The 20,337-nt window shown below is 35.5% G+C and overlaps 5 protein-coding genes across 5 annotated transcripts in view; 2 read left to right on the forward strand and 3 right to left on the reverse strand.

The window, feature by feature from the left end:
- The window catches only part of LOC105168670 (peroxisome biogenesis factor 10-like), a 1,936-nt gene extending 933 nt beyond the window's left edge, over nt 1-1,003 (forward strand). The window contains exons 3-6 of the mRNA XM_020696035.1: nt 3-40; nt 119-338; nt 427-615; nt 692-1,003. Of these exons, the coding sequence (XP_020551694.1) occupies nt 3-40; nt 119-338; nt 427-615; nt 692-776 (532 nt within the window). The 3' untranslated portion in view covers nt 777-1,003. The remainder of the gene's footprint in view (nt 1-2; nt 41-118; nt 339-426; nt 616-691) is intronic.
- Nucleotides 2,623-5,250, forward strand: LOC105168671 (two-component response regulator ORR26). Its single transcript, XM_011088802.2, has 5 exons — nt 2,623-2,755; nt 3,319-3,471; nt 3,573-3,956; nt 4,089-4,165; nt 4,363-5,250. The coding sequence occupies exons 1-5, from the start codon at nt 2,626-2,628 to the stop codon at nt 5,248-5,250; spliced, it is 1,632 nt and encodes a 543-aa protein (XP_011087104.1). The 5' UTR covers nt 2,623-2,625.
- LOC105168358 (protein WVD2-like 7) lies at nt 5,709-11,404 on the reverse strand. The gene is made up of 9 exons (XM_011088415.2): nt 10,964-11,404; nt 9,570-10,232; nt 9,115-9,474; nt 8,963-9,018; nt 8,769-8,843; nt 8,093-8,192; nt 7,931-8,002; nt 6,503-6,613; nt 5,709-6,242 (listed from the first exon to the last, which is right to left on the reverse strand). Exons 1-9 carry the CDS (start codon nt 11,033-11,035, stop codon nt 6,030-6,032), a joined length of 1,722 nt encoding a protein of 573 aa, XP_011086717.1. The 5' UTR covers nt 11,036-11,404; the 3' UTR covers nt 5,709-6,029.
- LOC105168359 (protein HHL1, chloroplastic) lies at nt 14,591-18,283 on the reverse strand. The gene is made up of 6 exons (XM_011088417.2): nt 17,862-18,283; nt 17,130-17,267; nt 16,384-16,470; nt 16,204-16,251; nt 15,007-15,170; nt 14,591-14,907 (listed from the first exon to the last, which is right to left on the reverse strand). Exons 1-6 carry the CDS (start codon nt 18,141-18,143, stop codon nt 14,895-14,897), a joined length of 732 nt encoding a protein of 243 aa, XP_011086719.1. The 5' UTR covers nt 18,144-18,283; the 3' UTR covers nt 14,591-14,894.
- LOC105168360 (probable carboxylesterase 11) overlaps nt 18,850-20,337 on the reverse strand; it is a 2,686-nt gene continuing 1,198 nt past the window's right edge. The window contains exon 2 of the mRNA XM_011088418.2: nt 18,850-19,866. Within this exon, the coding sequence (XP_011086720.1) occupies nt 19,329-19,866 (538 nt within the window). The 3' untranslated portion in view covers nt 18,850-19,328. The remainder of the gene's footprint in view (nt 19,867-20,337) is intronic.

Below are 20,337 nucleotides of genomic sequence, written 5' to 3' on the forward strand. Positions count from 1 at the left end.
AGCCCTGAAGAAAGGAAAGCCACTCTTGGGGAATTCTATGGTATGTACATCAATTTCCTCGGATTCTTGTCCAACATACGGGATTTGTTTGATTCTTGAAAATGTTTCCTCCCCGCAGCTGTCATATACCCAATGCTGAAGCAACTTGAGGGCAATCTGGTGGGACTCATGGAGGACAACCTTAAGAGGTCCCAAGTCTCTGATGCTGTTGAGAATAACACAAAGTCTTGTGCAGATGCTGACAGAGACGACGAATGTGGAATATGTATGGAACTGGACTCCAAGGTTGTACTGCCTGTCTGTGGCCACTCAATGTGCATAAGCTGTTTCAATGACTGGTATAGTCCATTCTCACCTCTATATACGTTCGTTTCATCGGTTGAAAAATACAACGTTTTTCAAGTCTATAGAGTGGTTTTTGCTCAGGTCCGTCAGGTCCCGATCGTGCCCTTTTTGTCGAGGCAGCTTAAAGAGAGTGACGTCGGGAGATTTGTGGGTTCTGACGGGCAACTCTGATGTGGTGGACGCCATTACTCTTGCCAAGGAGAACCTAAGACGCTTCTACCTATACATCGACAAGTTGCCACTTGTAGCATCGGAAGACAACTTGCTCATGTACAACTATTTGATGTGAGTTGTAATGAAACACAAGTGCTGATCTCTCATAGAGTAATCTTGTACATATTCGTAGGTCATTTGCTAGGTCAGTTCTTGCAAGAGCCGGTAACATGAATTCGTACATCAAACCAATGATTAACGTTAGCCAAGAGGGTTGATCGTCGGCATCCACTCGACATACCTGAAGTCTAGTGAAGAAGACAGGAGACATCAAAGATTCAACTCAGCTTTTTGCAACCTGAGTAGAACTGATGTTCTGAATCAGCAAATGTAGTATGCTGGACTATGATGTAATAGTTTGATCCAGTAAAGAAACTAATGTTACATGCAATGATAGCTTGTGATATTGATCTTTTCTTGGTTTTTGGCTAAGAAGATTGTCTTATTGAAGTGGACTTGTGGTTGAGTTCAATTTCAAGAATCAATGCTGAAAGGGTGCCTTTGAGGCAATTCTTACAGCTCCCTTATCTTGTGGAAGTAGCTAACTGAATGAGACATTTTTATGCAATAGATTTTATAACCTTCGTCTCATGTATTTGAACACACAAAGACTAAAAAACTAGCAAAAATGACTATTATATTCAAGAGGGATCTATGTGTAATTAATCCTTGTTTCTAAGTTATCGATCCCCTTCTCCCACTTCGCCTTCTTCCATTTTGAGGATAAAGAAGGATCAATAGCCGCTGAATTAGGAAGTTTATGATTTATGTATCTTATTGAAGAGAAGTGGAGAATTCCAGTTTTCTGAATTCCTTAAAGAGATACAAGTTTCTGAGTTTGATCCGACAAGAAGAAATGATGTGGGACGTCGATTCGGATAAACCACATTTGGGAACCAACTTCGATTTTCCTTTAAAAAGGGAAAACTTTTTTGTATGATTTTTATGACTGCAAGCAAAAGAAAACATCTTGGTTAATTATTTAATTTATTGTAATAGAGTGTCTTAATCTGTGCACTCAAACTATTTATTTAAAATGACAAATATTTTTAAAAAAATACTCATATTTTTTTAAAATGTATTAAAGTAATAGGATATTCAGAATTTCTTATTTATTTCTCTAGAAAAAGAAAATAAAAAGAGATACTTATATATGAATAACTTCCGAATGACTCGTTTCAAAGGAGCCCACATACATATAGACGTTAATATTTAAAGCACAATTCAAAAGAACTGAATGTAGCATGAATTTAAGAACGGTAAAAGATTTGAAATAATTATTTATACAAATACAAAAACTGAGAGAAGTTTAAAGAAAATTCTATATATAAGTTTAGAATATTTTATAGTGTTTTAAAATATTTTTAAAAGAGCTTTTGAGAGCTCTTCAACCCACCATTAAAATTGATCTGAGAAGGCCAAATATATAAATATTGGATAGAAGTTCATTTTTAATAATTAAGTTTCGGTATCAATATTTTCAATAATAAAAAAATTCATTAAAAACTTACCTTTTTTTTTTGGTTCCTCAAATCAACTAACCTTCATACATAAATATGAATAATTTGAGTCAAGAAAAATTTATGAATGGGCTAAAAAGTTTCTTCACTTTTTGATTCTACAAAAAAATCCATATAATTATGTTAATTTTAGTGATATTTATATAAATTAATATTACTATTGTCTAATTTAATTTTGATAATATCTTAAATTAATAACTATATCAATTGAAAACATTAAATTCAGACAATCTTGTAATTTATCATTTAAAATATATACAAAGTGATCTAAAATATAAAATTATGAGAAATAGATAAATGATTCAAGTGAAGTGGGAATCCAAAAGGATGACGTGTCCAAGAAACCGTTATGCAGCGCCGTTTTCTTGTTTCTCGTCTTCGGCTGTTGAAAATCCACAAGACTCTCTCCATTTTCAAACAAACTCTCCCTCTCTCTCTTGTTATCAATTCCTATATATCCACATTCTCATTTGGATATATGAGCATAGCAGTTTCAGTGGTGGTGAATCTTTCTTCCTCGTTTCCGCTAAAAGTCCAAGCTTTTTTTATGGATTCAAGTGGGTTCTCATCTCCGAGGTCCGGTTCGTTCCCAGCAGGTCTTCGGGTTCTTGTTGTGGAAGATGATCCGACGTGCTTGAAGATTGTTGAGAAAATGCTCAAGAAATGCAACTATGATGGTCTTTCTCGTTTTCTTCTCTTTTTGTCGGAAAAAATGTATCATGCTTGGATGAAATTCCATTTCCCTTTTGCTTTTACTCTCTGTTCTTTTTGTTGGTAAAGTTTGTTTCTTGCGATGTATTTGTTATTATCACACTTCACATATCTGAAGTCTACTTGGTTGTAAAAGCATCAATTCGACTCTTGTTGGTTTTCACTTTAAAGATGAATGCTTTTAGGAGTAGTTTATGAGCAGGATTTTATGCCGTAAACGTCCATGCAGCTAAAGAACTCTGTTTCCCAGTATTCATTACAAAATCATTACTTTCTTGCCAGACATGTTAAATAAAGTTGCTATTTGTGCATTCATGCCGGTAAATAACACAATTTGTGCATTGTGAGTTTCCAACTAGACATGATAATGGTTGTTTTGCTCCTCATCCTGTGCATTGGCCCTTCTCCCTCTCTCCCTTTCCTTTTTCTCTTTCCTGTTGAGGTTTGGGAGGAGGTTCCTTGAAAATTTATATTTTGAAGATATGAGGTAGTTCTGTCCTTCTCCAACTTTTGCTTTTGTGAGTTGCAGTAACGACATGTAAATTAACGCAAGAGGCACTGGACCTGCTTCAGGCACGAAAAGATGGATTTGACATTGTAATATCTGATGTGAACATGCCCGACATGGATGGTTTCAAGCTTCTAGAGCACGTTGGTGGGAAAATGGATCTTCCTGTGATAAGTGAGTTTTCTGCCACCAATACTTGTTGCTGCTTTTGAACTAGTTATCTTCTTTATTTTATTTATTATAGAACTTTGAGCGGAAACAATGATCCCACACAGTGATGTCCGTTGATGGAACAACAAGCAGGGTGATGAAAGGGATTCAAGATGGTGCTTGTGATTATCTTCTCAAGCCACTAAGAATAAAAGAGCTTCAGAACATATGGCAACATGTGATCCGAAAAAGGATGCACGGGGCTAGAGATACTGAAGGCCAAGAAAGCCTTGATGTAACTCAGATGACAAGAAATGGAAAACAGCCATCTAATGATCATTGCTCATTTAGCAGATGTATTGTTTCTGGAAAGAAAAGAAAAGGTGTTGAAAACAAGTGCCATGATGGAGAATATGGTGATCCTTCCTCCAAGAAGAAACCCAGGTTGTTTTGGGACATGGATCTTCATCAGAAGTTTGAGAAAGCTGTGCATCAGATTGGATTAAACAGTAAGTTCATCATCTTTGTCATTTCTCAGCAATCAGCATGGAATAACAATCCTAAAAGCAATATCTTAACCTTCGAACTTATCTCCATTTAAATTACTTAGAGATAGCTATCGACTTATTGTTGTTTTACAGAAGTTGGCCCTAAGAAAATACTCGAGTTGATGGGAGTACCAAGCCTAACGAGAGAAAACGTTGCCAGTCACTTGCAGGTAAATGTCATCGTGTTTTTTGCTTTTCTATATTACTGAAAGAATGAAGTTTATCTCGCTACAGCTTAAAGGTTTACAGAACTATCTGAAGCAGAGTTCATCAGCTATTTGGTTTAATCTTTATGAAAAATGGCTAAATATCATGAAGAAGTTATGGATTCAAATACCCTAAGTTCTTCCTTTCTTGATGCTGTCAGAAGTATCGTCTCTATTTGAGCCGGATGCAGGAAGAAAACAAGCTAAAAGCGGTATCTGGAGGGCTAAAGTTCTCAGATATCTATTCTAAGGAGCCTGCTGGAAATGTTTGCCTTCAAAGTTCAATTAGTCGGAACTCACTCACCGTGCCACAAAATGTTGTATATGTTCATGAAAAGGAGATTATGATCCATAATCATGATGCAAAAATCTGCAATGCAAATGTGAAAGGAGTTCTTTCAGTAGCGACAGAACCCAAGACAGCATTATCAGCAGACATGACTGATACTCCATTGAGCAGTAACCTAAGGATGAGTTCTAATCACTCTTTTGGACCATTGCCTTCAGAAGTAAGACCTGAATCCAAGATCGACGCTCAGTACTCTTGGAGTGGGGGAGTTCCTTCATTTCAATTCAAACAAGAAACCAGACCACATTTTCAGTCAGAGCAATTGTTTGATCACCTCCCACTTCCTATGCCTCAGCTCCAAGCTGATTCTGTCTCCCACAATTCTACATCTTCGAGCAGAGAAACAGATAAACCTATAGAACCGAACATCAACCTTTACTATGCCCAAAACCGAAGCCATGTCAAAGTCGAAAATTCAGCTGCCTTGTTTTCTGTTCAACCGGAGCCTTTTCCATGTTCTGTGTGGGGCACAACGAACTACAGCTTGGAACAGAATCTGTATGATAATATGGAATCTTCCCAGAAGAACTTGATTGCTGGAATTGGATCAGCTCTTAGGTTGTCAGATGAGGAGTTCATCAGTTATCAAAACGACTTTTCTCCACCGGATCCGGGACTTGTTAATACAGAATCAGTTGATTTCAGTAATCAAGGGCTCATTGTTGATGCTCCATATTTTCATAATTCAGTGAATTTTTAGTGTGATTACCATTGTCAATGGGCTATGTAACAGACCAAGGTCTATTTATTACATGACTTTCACTAGTTATTGGAATGTTAATCTTCAATGAAGAAAGGCAACTTTCTAATAATCCAGGTGCCTCTGAGTGTGCACAAACTATCCTCTGCTTTTGATTTGATGATAATTGACCAGGAACTACTATTTGAGCATTCTTGTTTGAAAGTTACTCAAGGGAAATTTGTAACGTAAAATGATCCTGAAAAGGTTATAAAACTCAAGATATTTCGCGATATGCTTAAACCTCCAGGACAGTATCTTCAACCGCAACATATAGAACTGATATTACACACTTTTCAATTTACACATTCAACGGGTGTATGGTAGATGGGATCAGTAAACACCAACGATGATGAGATCAATAATTTTGCACAGAATCAAAGACACACCAATGTATAGAAGTACATCACTGCTTGACATTAAGCGCATAAGAAACTTCTATAATATATATCCAACTGACAGTAGCAACTAGCCATTACAAACAAAAATTTGACCTCTTCACTCCTAGCTCCAGAAACTACAAAAAGGGTCTTAGAAGAGAGAACCCCACAACTTTTAGTTTCAGTTAATACTGAAAGCAGCAAACAAAAATCTACAGGGCGACTATACAAATCCTAATGTGCGATGTGCAGCTATAACTAATCTTTGACATTGCATATAGATGGTGGTTCTAAATCATATCACAGCTGTAAATAAGGTCTTTCCCCACAACTGGTGCTGATTGTCAATCAGTAATGCAATCAAAGCTGGATATTTGGTGAAGCATTTTCATTCATGCCTTTCCTTGAGAAACATTTTGCAGAACTGATTGGCAGACGGCTATTCTTTCCAGTAGCATCCTTGAACCTCTCTGTCTTCATTGCAAGCCTCCAAGGAGGTCTTGAATCATTATCTTGTGCTTTGAAAGCAGCCCGTTCTTCAACTTTAGGAACATAAGGTCTCACTGTTGGGATCTGCAGACATTTCAAGTTTCAACCAGCTAAAACACCAAGATAATATTGGCCTTGACCCATTCACAAATATCTGAAATTGGTGGGACTAGCAAGTTATACACACACATACACATGTGTGCGTGTGCATGTATCAGATGTTTGCCATATGAGCACGACTATATATGACAAAACACCACTTGTCATTGTCACATAGATCTTATGATTCCATATGAAGCAAAAAGGAGGTAGCTAACTAGCAAAAAGGAGCTAGAACATGGTACCTTTTTTGTTAAATTACTTGGTAATTCAGTTGTTGAAGGAACACACGCATCTTTTATTACTTTCAGCGCAATGGAACTGCGAAGATCCTTAAAGTTACTTCTTGTTTTGACCTGCACACAGAAAAGTTGATGAGTTCGATATCTTATCTGGTAAACAGAAACTATATAGAACTCTGTTTCTGTTCTAGATAAAAGCAAGTGCACAGACATTTTCTTGAGAACACTCATCAACCACTAAAACTAAAGTCAGCTCAGTCTCAAAGGAGGTTCTTTCTGTGATTTCTATAGGCCAAATCTCTTCATCAGTCTATCATCCCACGTTAATCCCTCATCTTTCAAATGCACCATAATAGCCCTTCATCTCCTTTATATATCTCATTAAAGTCCATGACAGTGTTACCATCATGTACTCTTCCTAGCTTCTGTAATTTCTCTTTTTTCAGCTCAAGTTCTGGTCATGCAGTACTCTGCAAGGATTTTAATGTCACACCCCATTACCCTGCTTAATGAAATCTACACCAACTAAAAGTCCACTTATGAAAATAATGTATATGGTATGTTATGAATTTTTTGTTGCAAAGCATATTGTAGTACATGATGCGATGTCATTATAATGGCATTTAAAACTTTTTCTTTTCTTTTTTTTGCAACTGGTTTGTATTTCATTTCGTGGAGAATTGCAATGACATCTGTTTTATACAGGGTCTTGTTGTTTTTTAAAATATTTTGTGATTTTTTCATGCAAATAAGACCATCACATGTGATGTAATGATATTTTATGAAAGACTTAATACAAGGATTTGGTGTTTTTCCTAGTTTACCCTCCACTGCCAAAGACTTTAATTAGATAGATTTAGGAGATGAGGAATTATTATGCTGCATTTGACCGATGAGGACTAAAGTGGGATAAAAAGAAGAAATGAGGAACTAATACAGAGATTTGGCCTTACTATTAAGGACTTGGTCTTGTGTTTTTTCAAGACATTTTGTATTCTTTTTTCATGCAAATAAGACCATGATACGTGATGTAATGATATTTTATGAAAGACTATATACAAGGATTTGGCCTTTTTCCAAGTTTACCCCTTTTCGGTGGAATATTCTATCCGCTGCCAGAGACTTTAATTAGATATATTTAGGAGATGAGGAATTATTATGGTGCATCTGAAGATGAGGACTAAAGTGGGATAAAAAGAAGAAATGAGGGACTAATACAGATATTTAGCCTTACTATTAAGGACTTGGCACTGCCCCATTTTCACCTGCGAGATTCACTGCTGGCTGATTTGGAGATGTGCCCCAAATAAGAAGTGTATAGAATACTTTATTGCATTTTTCCAGTGAGTTTTTCACCCATTGCATACTTAATTACTTTAGATATTATGTGTGTGAACACAAATCAATTTAAGATAGCAGTTATGAAGAAACCTGTGATCTTCCATGTAGTTGTTGTTTCTCCGTCTCCTTTGATTTCGACTTCTGCTCAAGCTTCTGAAAAAACTGAAGTAGGATAAATAAAGCACAAGCATCAGAAGTAATGAACAATTTTGTAGAGCTTTGAGCATAAAATTCCAATGACATATGACTTGCCTCTTTACGTTTTGCTGCTCTTTCTTCACTCTTGAAGGTGAACGAAGAAGGCACAGTCTGTGATCGTACTTTACTTCCAAATATATTTGAAAACTTGGAGCTGAAAAGTTCGGAAAAAAGTGTTATGATACAGTGCTAATACCATCTTTACAGCCATCAACAGAAAGCAACCTTCTGTTTGGTTTCATATTTTGCCAGCTCTTAAAACGGACTAAAAAATACTCCAAACATCATGTATTAAGGTTTTGACTGGTTTAAAACCAATAGAACTCCCACTGTCAAAAATATCCAAAATGAACTCAACGCCTATTGTCCCCTCTTTATATATTAATTATACAAAACACCCACTATCAATGCATGAGTTGACATCCATAGTAATTCTTCTGTTCTCAAAGTACAATGTAAAATATATTTTCATCAATTTTAAATACTTTTCAACCAAAAAAAAGACATGATTTGACATCTACAATAACTTTGTGCCCTTTAGAAACAATGCCAAACATATTATTATCCATTTCAAGAATTCCAATACTTTCTGAAATAAATAACAAACACCAGTCACAGTCCTTAATACACACACTTCAAACTTTCCAAAACCCAAACTCATTTTCCAAACCTTCCAAAACCTACTCTGAAACAACTCCAAACAAAGTGCAGCTCACTTAAAAATGCTTACTCTATAGATGGAGACTGTAGTTTCCCATGCACTGATTTGGTTCCTGAAACTGGATCACCATCTGGTTTTACACTCCTGTAAATCAAATAGTCAACCGAGAGAAGCATAGCATAAGTAAATAATGTATTATGAAGATCTTTTCTGGATCCTGAGATTATTTTTCTTTTTCCAAGCCTGAACACACAAGTGACCACCTGTTTTCCGGCAGAGGGGTTGCTGAATGATGCTTGAATAAACCACTAACAGATGCCTGCATTTAAGATAATATACAACTCAAGCATTATGGGGTTTTCTCAAAAGAAGAACTAAGTGAAGTAAATGAGAGCAGGGATGAAAAGTACAGCACCCTATTTGAAGTTTGAAGAAGCTTGCTGTTTTTATATTTCTTGGCTGGAGCCCTGACGACGTGTCCTAAGTTGGCTATCTTTGGCACACGTGGAGACGCAGCTTTTTGGTTTTCACTTGAACAAGAAGCAAAATTGATAGAAATGTGAAGGGATGTTGTATAGGATCTCCTTTTGTTGCTCGAGTCCCTAGCATTATTCTTGCTGTCCGGAGTCTTCTCACTATTTGGGAGTTGAACAGGCATTATCCATCTATCAGAAGGTGGACTGTCGGAATCACCATCATTTGTCAACAACTCAGAGGAAGAGACTTCAGAATTCGTCTCAGTTGACAATGTTGAGTTTCTCATAATAGAATCATCCTAGAGAAAACATTAGTCAACATCAGTTACCAAGGAAGTAAGTTTACTCTCTAGCAGACATTATAATAAATGAAGGTCATTTTTAATGCACAAACCTTGTCTAAAGTCTTATCCTCTTTCTTCGACACACTATAACCAATGCATCCATCATTTTCAACATGATTTTCAGATGCTAATGGATTTTCCATGAGAACTGGTGGTTTTAGAACTTTTTCAACTCCTCCAAGCTGGGCAACTTCCAATGTTTTTTCAATTGAAGCAGTACACAAACCACTTTGAGCAACAGAAAGATCTGGTTCGCTGGTTTGGACCTCCCCTTCCTTTATATTTTCATTGACTTCAGGCTGGGCATCTTCCAGTGTACTTTCAGTTGAAGCAGCATAAGAACCATTTTGAGGAACAGGAAAATCTGGTTCCCTGGTTTGAACCTCTCCTTCCTTTATATTTTCATTGACTGAGGAGCTGTCTCTTGGAGCCAAATCTGAATCAAAGGAAGAATTATCTTCGACCGTACTTGTTGTGGGTAAAACACTAGCTGCTGCATTTTGCTGCTCAAGCAATTTTGCAGCTCTCCTTCTCTTGAAATGTGCTTCAAAGTAAGCTTTCTTCTCAGCAACAGAACCAGGCTTGGAATACTTCTCAGCTTCTTCCAAGTACCGATTGTGGGTAAAAGCTGACCATTTTTCCCAGTCCAATGATTCAGACATGAACCTCCCAAAGGATACTGATGTTGTTAGGACCCGTTGCAGAGGATTTCCCTGCATAGGAATTTGCAGCAGAACCCGAAAAATTCATTTTTGTCATGATGTTAATTTCTTGATTCAACAAGGTCGCATGGCATGCTTTCATGCTCTCTTTAAAAACTTCTAAGGTTTAAATTATTAAATCAGTGCCACCATATGGTCGCACATTTGATCAGATTTAACTGTTTCACTTAAAAAAAATGGCATTTCCAGAACTCAACCTACTAAAATCCAATTCAAACAGAAATCATCTAATACACAATTCTTACAGCATTTGCAAAAATTTGCAAATTTCCACCGTAGTGTTTCTTCTGGAATTGTGTTAAGATGTTGGCAGAGCAAGGCAGTGTTTATGAGAGTGAGAGTGAGTGAGTGAGTGAGTGTGTGTGTGTGTGTGTGAGTGAGTGTTAGAGAGAGAAAAAGATAGAATTTTCAAGAAACAATAGTAACAAATAGAACTGAACCAAAATAATGTCCCTTCATCACAATTTGAACTAGTAAGAGAGAATGCAAGAAACAGCCAATCAGTATCAAGAAGAAATCAAGAACCAACACCAACGGGCTAAGAAATGTAGAAAAGTGAACCCCAACAAGCTTTGCATCTGAATCACTGGAGATAACATTCTAGCAAAATTCGAGATTTTCCAACAGACATAGTAAATCAACTAGATCTTAAAAAAAAAAAAGCGGAAAAACAAGAAACAAAAACAAAGGGAACAAATAAAACAACAAACACAAACACTGACCTTTTTTTCTCCACTAGAAGTAGGAGAAGGCTGCGAAAATGAACGCACAAGGCACGCAGAAGATTCCCCCATGACTTCGTTCCCGCAATGATGATAAAATCCAAAAACAGCCCACTTAATTTTCCCCAATTCTTGACCGATTTCCTCGTGCTTCACACCCTTCAACCTCTGTTCCCAGAATGCCCTAAAAACCCCTTATTTCTCTTGATTCAATTTGAGTTGGAATCTGCCATCGCAGACCAATTGAGATCCAAAAGGGTTTCAGGAAAAGAGACGCTTTTTGATTGAATATTATTTGTGTACAGAGAGATGAGAGGGACTCGGTCTGGTTCTTGAATTGAGGAGTGGCACTGCCACCAACGGCTAGTTTTGTTTTTCTTGTCTTTTTTACTTTTTTTTTTTTTCTTTTTTTCTTCTGTGTTTGGTTTGGAGGTAGCTGACAATGGAAACGTATCATACTCACTAATTTGATTTAATTTTTAATAATTAGAGAGAAAAAATAAATTATTAAAGGCCCACTAACCTATTTAACTATACACAATCTGCAACGGCTAATTGGCCCATTCAGACTATAACACTTGCCAAAATTAAGTTTTTAATAGAGTTCCATATATTTAGTTTTCTGAATTATAAGATTTTTAAAACAATTTTAAAATTAAAAAAAATATTCGATAGATTTAGTTCTTTATTTTATAAAATTTTTAGAATAGTTCTAAATTTAAGAAGGCTTGACACATTCAATCATCTACTTTACGGGATTTGTGGGATTAAATATGTCGAGTTTTCCCAATTTTAAATAAAATTGTAAAGCATAGAATTAAACGTGTTGAGTTTTTTCAACTTTAAAATCATTTTGAAAATTTCATAAAGCTGAGGATTAAAAATATTGAAACGCTTATTTTATGTGACTAAAAATGTAATTTCACCCATTTACGTTCTACCTATTTGTTCTAGTACAACGACTCCCATACTCCTCGTGCTTTTGTGGTGCTACAACGTATTAAAAGAAATATAATTTTTTTATAATTAATTACTATAATAAAAATAAATAGTTATAACAAATGTTGATTAACTCATAATTGTGTAATCGTTATGAGTTATTGTTTTTGCAGGTGATGCAAGATATTAACCACAACTCAAAATCAAGGTGAAAATTTTGGTCACAACTAAAATTACGACAAATGATGATATAAATATGGTCAAAACTAAAGCTTTTCGTCATTGATCCTTTCTAACATGTTAGATGGTATTCATTACCATGATTTTTTAAGTTGTGGTGTAATGTAGGAAATACTGAATTTTGCCGAAGTGGCACAAAAGTGAAATATATTGGGATAGTTAAAATATAGAATGTTAGGAATCTATTTTAGATATAATTTCTCAAACCATAAGAGGGTTACGTGTAACTATATCAAACCTCAAGAGAGAGGAGTGTAACTATCCCTAGAGTTAAAAAGAAAGTTTGCATTGGATTACAAGTCTATGTGACTCTATTATAACTAGAGAATCCATATATTATAAATACACATCAATTGCTACATTTCCTCAGTCACATAAAAAATATAAAATATCCCACGTCCTAAAATACTATTAGTTATCTAGTAGAGAACCATCAAATAGTTCTAGGATATAGAATGTGGACATTAAAAAAGACACTGTCGAGTTCTATGAACTGACTAAGAATCGCTGAATTGAAAAGGTGGTTAGATCCGTTCGCAGACGTTAAATCCATTTATGAAGGTCAAATTTGTTTGTGATACAAAACGTACCTGAAAAAGAAGTATATTATAATTCAAATCTTACAAGATCCACAAAGTTGGTATTTCACTGTACATATTAAAATGTTTAATGTGCATATTTTAATTACCATTTGCCTACAAATTGTAGAAACCATTGGTTCTGCCACTAAATGGACTTTCTCTTGTGCACAATCAATCTCACTATCAATCCTTTTCATATGTTTCTTTTAGTTACAATTAGAAAGCATGCAATGATATGTGGAAAGATAGGTGTCATATTGTGGACATCCTTAGTTCCATGATACTTCATTAACACAGGGAGTGTTTGTGCGAGTTTCAAAAAATAATTTTTAATTTTTAATTTTTTAAAAAAATACTTTTGAGGTGTTTGAAATGCTAATAATATTTCTAAAATTATTAAAAGAAGTATTTTTAGATCAAAAGTTAAAAACACCTTTGGCTTTGACTTTTTTGTAAATAAATTCAACTTCAATTTTTACTACTTTATCCTCATTATAATAGCTTTGGTTCAACTTTACCGGTTTTTATTTGTTTTAAAATTTTCACATTTGAAGTTGATATTGAAATTTAAAATGATTCAAATAATTTGGCAATAATCAAATTTACACTTTCACATATTAAATATTTTATTTGCGGTATTGTCTAATTATATTATTCATTTATTATAAAAAATATAAATTAAATGGCTATGATTAATCAATAAAATAATTTATTTTATTCGTGTAAGTTTAGTTATTGTGTATGAATCAACAATTATATTACTTGGTGGAAGTATTATTAAATTAAAATTCTATTTTTTATTAATATTTCAAAAAAATTAGATATGATATATAATAAGCAAAATAAAGTTTATTATTTTTACAATAATTATAAACAAATGCAAATATAATAAAAAATAATATCTTTTTAACATATGTGGATAAAATGGTATTTAATTAATTAAATTTGTTGTAGATGTGATTTTTTCCCAAATACTATTCAATTTTGCTTTTGTCCACTTTTTGCTTTTTTTACAAATACTACCCACTTTTGATTTTATTACAATTTTCAACTTTCTCTACAAAAATTACTTTTCTAAAAGCATAAGTTTTCGCAAACACTCCCATAATGTTAATGTTCACAAATTAATCATAGTACTTTGGACACAAGTTGTCTATTAAGATAATCTTGGCGTGATCACACGTGATCAGTTTTAATCTTTTTTATCGAGTAAAAATTATTTTGATGCCCAAATTTTGTGATTAATATCATTTTAGTGTCTGGATAAGTACACAAATTTTACTATTAATACATTTTGATGTTCAATAAAGTCATTTATGAATACTCTCAAAGTGATCTTTACTCTTATTTAAAGTCAGCCATCTCAAGTCGAGACACAAATATTCCCAAAGTCCTCAAATTTAAGAAATGATTACACCGACTCTCCTATTACGATAAAATTACAATAATTACATCTACATACCTGATTAATCATTTATTTACGTAAGTCATTCCTATTATTTAAAAAATTACACATATACCCCCAAAAACATTAACATTATTTACACAAACCACCCTCTATTTTTTAGAAAAATACCACATACACCAACCCTCAAATGAAATGTCAACATCATTACAAAAATTACCCTTTATTTTTACTATCAAGATTTATTTCTGTAATAATGCAAAAGAATAGGGGCAGTTTGTATAAATAGAACATAAATAACAAGTGTAAATATAATTATCCTTTACAAAAAAAATGACTCCTATTTTTTCGAATTATCTCACCCCACACCCTCTTCTTAGTGCAGTAAGAACATTACGGAAAACTGGTCCGAAGTTATGGGACATCAGTCACATACATAGGATTGTAGTATCAATGTAATCATTTGAGCAATAAAGGTGATTTGTATAATTCAATCATAATCAAGGGATGTAAATGTAATTATTCCTAATTTAAAAGAAGGTGGCAGCTCGTCGCGGCCATTAACATGAAAGAAACCGAAATACAAAATAATTTTCCCAATAGAACGAACTATGAACAGATATTGTCGTCAAACTTCTTGTGTACAAAACTTAAACGCGATTCTTAACAGGTGAAAAACGCGATATATGAAGCGTAAGAGCATTGATTTTCATCTGCTGGTAGAGTTCTCTATCCTTCTTGAGTTACTTTCTTTAGCATGTTAGCCTCAGCTTTTCACCCTGATGAGAATTCATAATGGTGAGCGCAAATGACACTACAAATCGATGAAAATAACTGATCATGCAGAAGTTTGATCGAGTTCAGTTCATCAGACTCACGCGGATTTTTCCTTGGATTTTTCTTTGGAATCTTGGTTGATGTCTTCCTCCGATGATTCAGTTCCTGAGTTTAAGAATGTCATCTTCCCAAAAGATTCCTTAGCGTCACCGAAGAAGTCCTTCACCTTATCGAGAACTGTTTTGAGCTCATCCTGTGTTGGGAGCTGAAATTTTGCAGAAAAAATACGAAATGTATTAGAGGAGAAACAAGATAATCATAGCAAATATGTCGGCTTTCGAACCATACAAATTCACTCCCGATCGTCTTCTCCAATTTACTTTTCATCATGTAATAGATGAACACTAAGTTGATATGATCAATCCATACCTAAGATTTCAGAGGGATTTGAAATCTATAAATATTTAGACAAACTACATTGACACCCACTATATTGGAAAAAAATTTACACAAACGCCCTCTAAGGTATATTACAATACTAGCCCCGAGGGGATGTACTTGTAATTTTTCAAAAACAGGGGTTCTCGCGTCTAAACATAACTCAGAATGAGAGTTAAAGAATTTGAAATCCTTTTTAATATGAAATTATCCCGACAAAGCGGAAGGATTTGTTATTAGGGATTTGAAATCCTAGGTTCAAATCCATTATAAATCCAAACACAATGCAAAAAAAGTGTATCTTTATTAAAAACACTTTGCACGTATATGAGACATCAGATGAAACACCAAACTGAAATAGAAGATCTGAACTGAAACAGCTACTGCGCTAAGCATCAAAAGAAATATCAGCACATATAAACCGAAATTCCTTCTACGTTTGGGCACCCCATCATCCAAAATCGCCCATCTGAGGAAAGAATTCTCAATGGTGCTTAAAACCATTTAAACTCTTAAAGCAGCAGCAAATGATTTCTTTAGATCCATCCTTAGAGAAATTAATTATTACTGTCTTTGTCTAAGAACATTTCAGAGTAGACTTTAACCTTTAAGCTGACGAGGAATGCAACCGTATGACCAAACTCCAGGTCTCCAAGACAGGTTTTCGAAGAGAAAGCATAGTAGTGTTAAATCTTGGTTAGAGCAGTTTTCCAGATCACTGAAGTGAAAAATGGCCAGGATTGGTGTAATTGATGTTGGAAATATGTCCAAATTGAGTTCGTTTGCCTCTGAGGATGATCAAGAAATACCCTTTAACTATGAGGCCTAAAGGATAAAATGAGTTGGCGATTGGTTATTACCTCAATTACATCATTTGCGGCCAGTGCAGCCCTTAGATTGTTGTTTTCCTGCATGTTAAGAGCATAGGATATCAGAAAACAAAAAGTTTCTGACATTTGAATTTTCATTTTTCAACTTTTTTGTGCATCGTATGAGTCTGAAACCAGAACAAAATGGAAAGCAGAGATTAGAAACATTACAACAAGTTTGTAGCCATATCGGAAGTCAGTCGCTGAACGCAGCACGCGGAACTGTTTCATAGCCATTTTCTGTATTTCCTTCTCATCCTGTTTCAATAGAATATACAAAGAAGAAAATGTGGTCTTTTAAAGTCATGTAAAAAGTCAAAACCATAATAGCTAAGACGTGCAGCTGCAGATTGTATATATATGTCATCAAACTATCTGCCTAAAGCTACTGCTTCCAAGCTATATAGATCCAATCCTAAGTACGATAAGATCTAGTCAAAAAAGATATAAAAGATTACGAAAAGGATGAAATTAAGACTTCTCCATAATATAAGCATGTCATGGAACAAAACAAATTGAAGAGGCCTTGAGAAAATATTTCTTCACTATTCAGATAAATTCTTTACAATAATATGCAAATATCATCTTTAAAGCTCTTTCTTCACACAAATTACAGTAGCCCATTTAGTAAGATCATTCTGCTTTTCTTTCCCCCCAAAGGAAGAGGGAGGCAAAAATAATAGCCCCGCAAACAAAAAGAACTACTTAGCGAGAACTGTTTCTATGTTTTAACAAGCAAGATTTTGTAGGATCAAAAGCTTTCCATGTCATAAAGAAGTATTTCATCTTAGCCAAAGTTCAAAACAAGAAATGAGACAGAGCTGCTCTTCACCATCCATAGATAGTAATAGACGAAAATTTGGTGCAATAGTCACTCATCAATGAATGCAGCAAAATTTCAACAGCTGGAAACTCACTCTATAAATAACTGCTGCAAGATTCCTAGCTAGAGTATCCTTGTAGATATATTTCCCCAGAAAATTATCCTTTGCAGAAACCATGATTTTCGCTGTTGTGCCACCCGTTACGATATTCAGGGGGTACCAAAGGTAAACCTGACCAAGATGAAAACAGCAAACTTTCGTAACCGCAAGCTGAAAGCTTCAGAAATAGAGAGCTTAATGCAATTCAAGATCGATAGGTGCATATTCACCAACCATTCAACGAGAGAGATACTTGATAACGACAGAGGGACATATGAATTCAATGGGCTTACTCATTGAGTTCTGATCAAATCTCACAAGATTCCAAAGAGTCGTACAAGATAATATGATGAAGAGAAAGATAGGCTGGACGACCCTACTAAAAAAGACACATTTACAATCAAAAAGGTTTTCAATTTTATTGCCCTTTAGCAAATTAAGATTTTCCCCATCTATTTTGCTCTAAAATTGCAAACCTTGTCTGCCTCAAGTCATTAATTCCCCTAGAACTAGTAACAAGCAATGTTCAAAATCATAACATCAGTAAGACAGTAACTATAATCATCCATGACCATACATTTTCCCTCGAGCTACACAATAAAAACTCAAACTTGAACAAAATGATTACCAAGAAAAGAAAGAAACACAAGATAAAGAAGTCGTCCAAGAATCTTGGTGTGTGGCGTGTGTGGTGTGTGTGTGAGAGGGGGGGGGGGGGGAACAAACATTTGCCACGCGAATAAAGATAACAAATTTTGGGTTGCCATCATCTTCAAGCTTGGGCAGAGGAGGAGGGGGTGCCCGCTGGTATTGTCTGGCCGCCATTCCTTTCTTTCCTTTTGCTTCAACTACCAGCAATCTATGCTGCCTTTTCTGCTGGTATGGTTTCTGGGCTGTTGTTGTTTTTGTGGAAAACAGTGAGTGTCTGATGAGTGAATCTTCATGTGTTCTTCCATTTGATGATAAGGGCAGTCTCACCAGTGGATTCAAAGACATTCCCACCTCCATAACAGAACTCTCTTCAGAAGAACTGAAAAACTTTCAACTGTTTCAAGATTCTTGATTAATGTTTGATGTTTGCTAGGAGGGAAAGTATGTGTTACTGGCTAAAGCTTATCCACAAAATTTCAGTTTCCTTTTGTTTTATTTCTTTTTTCACATTTTATGGCTTTTCTTTTGGCTGAGAGAATTGGAAGTCTGGAAAATCCAGTAATTGCACACGTGGAGTGTCAGCAGGCCAGAAGTTTTTGTTATTTACATTGTGGTCCTTTGAAAATTCTAAAACAGATCTTTCAGTGGGGGCACACATCTCTAAAGAATCACTGCGGCCTATGTACAGAAAGAAGAGATCAGACACCATTCTTTGAGCATCACTGTACCTGAAGACTCAAAGATTGTAGAATAGTTATTTTACATCAGGGCCTCCAAGAAATCTTTTGTGGTACAGTTGCTAAGTAGGTGTAGTGTGATCTTCTTGGAGCTTAAAGCTGATGTGAGAGCTGAACTTATGTTCAAATTGTTAGCATCATTAGTATATGACCTTAGGTGAATTAGAGAATCAAGTTCTATGTTTAGAGCCTGCCGGCAGTGACGGAACGCTGTTTTCAAGGCCATCTCCGTTTGGCTCGCCGTGCAGGAAAGTAGTCATGGTGTTCCAATGGTTAAATCTTGTAATTGTGTTTGTCTAAATCACATAGCAAATGCAGATACAGAATGACTTCAATAAAATCCATCATGATCCTTTAAAACGGTCAAATTTTCATACAGATGATAATCAAGTTACAAAAAATTACACATTTATTCTCTTGTTCCTGTACAAAAAGAGAGCTCAGTGTCAAAAAGAATAAATTGTAAAACCGATGACTCTCGGTCTTCAATCAGGAAAACTGGCTTCCAGATTTTCGGAGACCAACATCATAATATACACTAGCATTATCTATCTTACAGGAAAAAAATACAGGAAAAAAAGGAAAAACTCCACTACCTCAACCTGTATACCAGAGTTTGCACAAATTTCTCAGTCCTTTCCATATATCTCAGCCACTACACAGAATCCCATGGCCGAGCCCACCAAAATTTACTCCAAATGATGTCACCGACACTAATAGCTTCCCAGTTTGAAGAGAGTGGGGAGTTGTCTGCGCTTCTACAAATCGTACCACCACAAAATGGAGTTTCTCTGTTCCAATTCACTCAATAAGAAAACTCATGACCTCTCAGAGATATATATTTCTTCACCCATATAGCAATGTCCTCAGAGCAAGCTTGGGCTTCAGGGGTCTTGAGAAGCGCATCAAGGGTCGCAAATTCATGAATTGTGTCCTTGTAATCAAGAAGGGGGGCATCTATTTTAGCCTTTCGAAGCTCCTCTGAGTATAAAATAGCACGGTCACGCATCCAATCGTGCTCAGCCACAACTGTCAGTGTTGGTGGCATGAGTTTCAGGGGTACTTCCCGTACAGGGTTGAAAGGGTTGCCGGCTGGGTGGTCCAAGTTTAATTTGTCTTCTGGTAGGAAGAGTTTCCACGCGAGCAAAGACATAGATTTGTCATAGAGATAAGAATTACATAGTTTGATCTCAGAAGGTGTGGGAATGCTTCCAATGAAGAAAGGGTACATGAGGACTTGAGCCACCACTCTTACGGGGTCTAGACGCTTGCCTGCCTCGACCGCATACCGTGCAACATAGTTAGCAATATTTGCACCACAGCTGGCTCCAAGAAGAACACACCTGTTTCAAGATCTCACCAGATCAGCCTCTTTCAGCCAATTAAGTACCATAATGACAAAAATTTGCAACAGTTCTAAAAGTCAAATTGTTAATTAGCAATAGCATTATATGAGGAAATCACTACTACTTGTATAATGAGGTCACAACAAGAAGAAAAAAAAGAACCAAACTGCATATAGGAGAAGCATATTTCGTCTCTCTCAGTATTAGTTACCGATTGATTGGCTATACTTTATTTGCCAAAACCTGAAACAGAGGTCACAATTTTTTTACGGTCCAGATAGAGCTCTCGACCATGCTACTAGAAAGCTGATCACTAAAAGAGGGGCAAAGCAAACTAGCAAACACACAAAGGAGCAATCATACAGAACTAGTAACAAGGCCAAGACCATATATCAAAGAACTGCACAAGTTCTGATATTACTCATCATGTTTCCATTGCTCATGGATTCTGAAGTTCTTCCATAACAA

This window comes from Sesamum indicum, linkage group LG8 (assembly GCF_000512975.1).
Source record: "Sesamum indicum cultivar Zhongzhi No. 13 linkage group LG8, S_indicum_v1.0, whole genome shotgun sequence".
Lineage (NCBI taxonomy): Eukaryota > Viridiplantae > Streptophyta > Magnoliopsida > Lamiales > Pedaliaceae > Sesamum > Sesamum indicum.